The 3,417-nt window shown below is 56.7% G+C and overlaps 2 protein-coding genes across 2 annotated transcripts in view; both read right to left on the reverse strand.

Moving 5' to 3' along the window:
• The window catches only part of LRRC41 (leucine rich repeat containing 41), a gene marked incomplete at its 3' end in the record, with an annotated part of 7,931 nt that extends 7,299 nt beyond the window's left edge, over positions 1-632 (reverse strand). Inside the window, exon 1 of the mRNA XM_018575188.1 lies at positions 11-632. Coding sequence (XP_018430690.1) covers positions 11-499 — 489 coding nt within the window. The remainder of the gene's footprint in view (positions 1-10) is intronic.
• A 1,587-nt stretch (positions 633-2,219) lies between these two features.
• Positions 2,220-3,417, reverse strand: part of NSUN4 (NOP2/Sun RNA methyltransferase family member 4) — a 4,698-nt gene continuing 3,500 nt past the window's right edge. The window contains exons 4-6 of the mRNA XM_018575190.1: positions 3,191-3,345; positions 2,993-3,117; positions 2,220-2,509 (exon numbers count right to left, since the gene is read on the reverse strand). Of these exons, the coding sequence (XP_018430692.1) occupies positions 2,233-2,509; positions 2,993-3,117; positions 3,191-3,345 (557 nt within the window). The 3' untranslated portion in view covers positions 2,220-2,232. The remainder of the gene's footprint in view (positions 2,510-2,992; positions 3,118-3,190; positions 3,346-3,417) is intronic.

Below are 3,417 nucleotides of genomic sequence, written 5' to 3' on the forward strand. Positions count from 1 at the left end.
GGGGCCCGGCCTCCTCGTCCGTACTGTGACTTTCGAAGACTAAGGTGAACAAGTCCTCATTTTCAGACTGGTCCCCGGCCGCCTCTGGGGCCACATTCTGGTCAGGGGCCACATTCTGGTCGATGTGAAGAGGCTGCAGACTTAGCAAGGCACTTTGGGTGGGCGGCTCCTCGGGGGGAGGGGCGCACAGGGCGCAGGGGTGATCGGGGACCCCCGGCCAGTACCCGGCACTGATATTCAGGATGAGGAGGAGGAGGTCCTTGTCCGGCCGGGGCCACGACAGCACTGACACCTTGTTGACGTGTCCGTGGTGGATGAGGTCATGGAGGAGGAGCCTCAGGGATTTCCGGGTCTCGGGGTCAGACGAACGCATGTGAAGGAATTTCAGACTTTCCACTGATTGGCCGAGACGTTCCACACACTTCCTCTTCCAGGCGCTCCATGTTGGCGGCGACGGCCCGGGCACACAGCTGGAACAGGCTTGGGCACCCTCCAGCATCTTCCGGAGCCTCCTCCATGGCCTACGGACAACCAAACACGGAGACAACCGGACAAAACCGAAGAGACCCACCCGCCCGTCACTCGGAGACCGCCATCTTCTCCTGGTCAGGTGACCTCAATCCTTCCGACAACCGGAGAAGTCACGTGAGCGAGCGGACATCTTTTGACTGGCGCGGAATAAATCAGGCGCCATATTGTGGCTGGCAAGAGCGGGATTTTACTTTGGCATATCGCCATGTTATGGTTGGCAGATAAGGGCAGCGCAGTCTTTTGGCTAGCAGGGTGAGGACAGGGCGCCATATTGTGGCTGAAAGGGTGAAGGTGGGGCGCCATAGTGTGGTTGGTAGGCTGATAACGGGGCACAATCTTGTGGTTGGTAGGTTGAGAACTGGGCACCGTCTTGTGGCTGGAAGGGTGGTGGCAGGGCGCCATCTTGTGGTTGACAGAGTGAAGGCAGGGCGCCATCTTGTGGCTGTCAAGGTAAAGGCAGGGCACCATCTTGTGGTTGTCAGAGTGAAGGCAAAGCGCCATCTTGTGGCTGTCAGGGTAAAGGCAGGGCACCATCTTGTGGTTGTCAAGGTAAAGGCAGGGCACCATCTTGTGGTTGTCAGGGTGAAGGCAAAGCGCCATCTTGTGGTTGTCAGGGTGATGGCAGGGCGCCCTCTTGTGGTTGTCAAGGTAAAGGCAGGGCACCATCTTGTGGTTGTCAGGGTGAAGGCAAAGCGCCATCTTGTGGTTGTCATGGTGATGGCAGGGCGCCATATTGTGGTTGTCAGGGTACCATCTTGTGGCTGTCAGGGTGAAGGCAAAGCGCCATCTTGTGGTTGTCAAGGTAAAGGCAAGGCACCATCTTGTGGCTGTCAAGGTAAAGGCAGGGCGCCATATTGTGGTTGTCAGAGTGAAGGCAAAGCGCCATCTTGTGGCTGTCAGGGTAAAGGCAGGGCGCCATCTTGTGGTTGTCAGGGTGAAGGCAAAGCGCCATCTTGTGGTTGTCAAGGTAAAGGCAAGGCACCATCTTGTGGCTGTCAAGGTAAAGGCAGGGCGCCATATTGTGGTTGGCAGGGTATTGAAACTTTTGTGAAATCCTTGTGTTATTTTATATTGAAACAGTGTCACATATATGACAGGCAACGTTTTGGGGCCACACAGAGTCCTTGCTGAGGGTGGCATAGTGACAAAGTGCAATCTGAAATACACACATATCCTGTCACTGGCCCCTTTATGAGGCGCACCAGGTAGCGACGGACTTAAACATCGGCAGTTCATGTGTTCGCCCGCCGAGCGCCCTACAAGTCACTGCGCCTTGTGAGCCCTGATTGGCTAAAGCTTTGCACCTGACCTCAGATCAGCTGCAAGACTTTGCCCAACCACGGCTCACCTGTCAGGTAATGAACAAATGTAAACAGTTGGGCGGAGCTAGCAATTGTTTATATGCTGCTGGCTTCTGTCAGAATGCCATGCTGCGGCGGGACGGCGGCGGACGTTTGTTCTTTTTCTTCTCATATAAATTTTTATGGAGAATAACAAAGAGAACAAAACGTAACACAACGCACAACACGCTCGCATAAAAGCAACGCATACAGAGAGGCCGCGCAGCGTCGAGGTCGGCGTGTTTTTGGACAACGGGGAGACGGGCCGGCGGGTCTTCATGTAAAAAGAAGAGATGGAGGCGGAGTAACCCGCAGTGCAGGGAGGAGCCGGAAATAAACCATAGGGTCCCCGTCTTCAGCCCTACCTCCCTCTCCTCAGCAGACAGAAGTACATGGGGCCGAAGTTGGCGGTCAGGTGGGGGGTCACCAGCTCCCCGATGCGGCACTCCTCATGGAAGTTGAACGTCTTCCTGAATATCTGGCGCAAGGGGCGGAGCTCGGCGATCGTGGCGTCAATCCCGTATTCAGCGGCGGCCAGTTCCAGCGCTCGCTCCACCACAAACTCGTTCTGAAGAGGAGACAGAGAACACGTGGAGTACACCACCTGCCCCCCCGGGACCACCGCGCGCAGACCGGACCTGGGAGGATCCAACAACACATATCAGCCAATCAGAGTCCACCAACTACAACCATCCCCTCCCCCGACTATCCAAATCCATCATCCGTCCTGTGAGGAGCTCTGATTGGTTGGGGAGGGTCTCAGTACGGGGGGAGGAGTTCTGATTGACTGTGGGGGGTCTCAGTGCAGGGGGAGGAGTTGTGATTGGCTGTGGGGAGGGTCTCAGTACAGGGGGAGGAGTTGTGATTGGTTGGGGAGGGTCTCAGTACGGGGGGAGGAGTTCTGATTGACTGTGGGGGGTCTCAGTGCAGGGGGAGGAGTTGTGATTGGCTGTGGGGAGGGTCTCAGTACAGGGGGAGGAGTTGTGATTGGTTGGGGAGGGTCTCAGTACGGGGGAGGAGTTCTGTTTGGCTGTGGGGGGAGGGTCTCAGTACAGGGGGAGGAGTTCTGTTTGGTCTCAGTACAGGGGGAGGAGTTCCGATCGGCGCTCTCGCACACTCACAGCAATAATTTGGTCTGCAGGGCCGGCAAGGTCTGACGTTCTCGGGTCCTCAGCCGGGTGAAGATGTTGTTCTCGTCCTCTGTCAGGGAGTGCCGGTCGGTTGTACACGGAGCGTCCACCAGAACCTGCAGATCCGGAGAGGAGTCTGTGACATCACACACATTGTACCATCACCTGACTCCTCCAATCAGCACTCACCCGGTCATATGACCCATGCTCCGCCCATTCCGTTCCATCCCACGATGTGACCTGTACTCGCTCCTCTGTACGCAGGTGACGCGGGACGTAGGAGTGCAGGACGCGGCGCAGGCGGTTGGTGCGCGAGATGGAAATGTCATTGGCAGCCAGGAAGCCTGAAACAGAGACCAATCAGAGTGTGTCCACAATGCCCGCCCCTCCACATAACTCCGCCTCCCCACCAATGA

Source organism: Nanorana parkeri, unplaced genomic scaffold (genome assembly GCF_000935625.1).
Source record: "Nanorana parkeri isolate BGI_ZX_2015 unplaced genomic scaffold, ASM93562v1 scaffold3618, whole genome shotgun sequence".
In the NCBI taxonomy this organism is placed as follows: Eukaryota; Metazoa; Chordata; class Amphibia; order Anura; family Dicroglossidae; genus Nanorana; species Nanorana parkeri.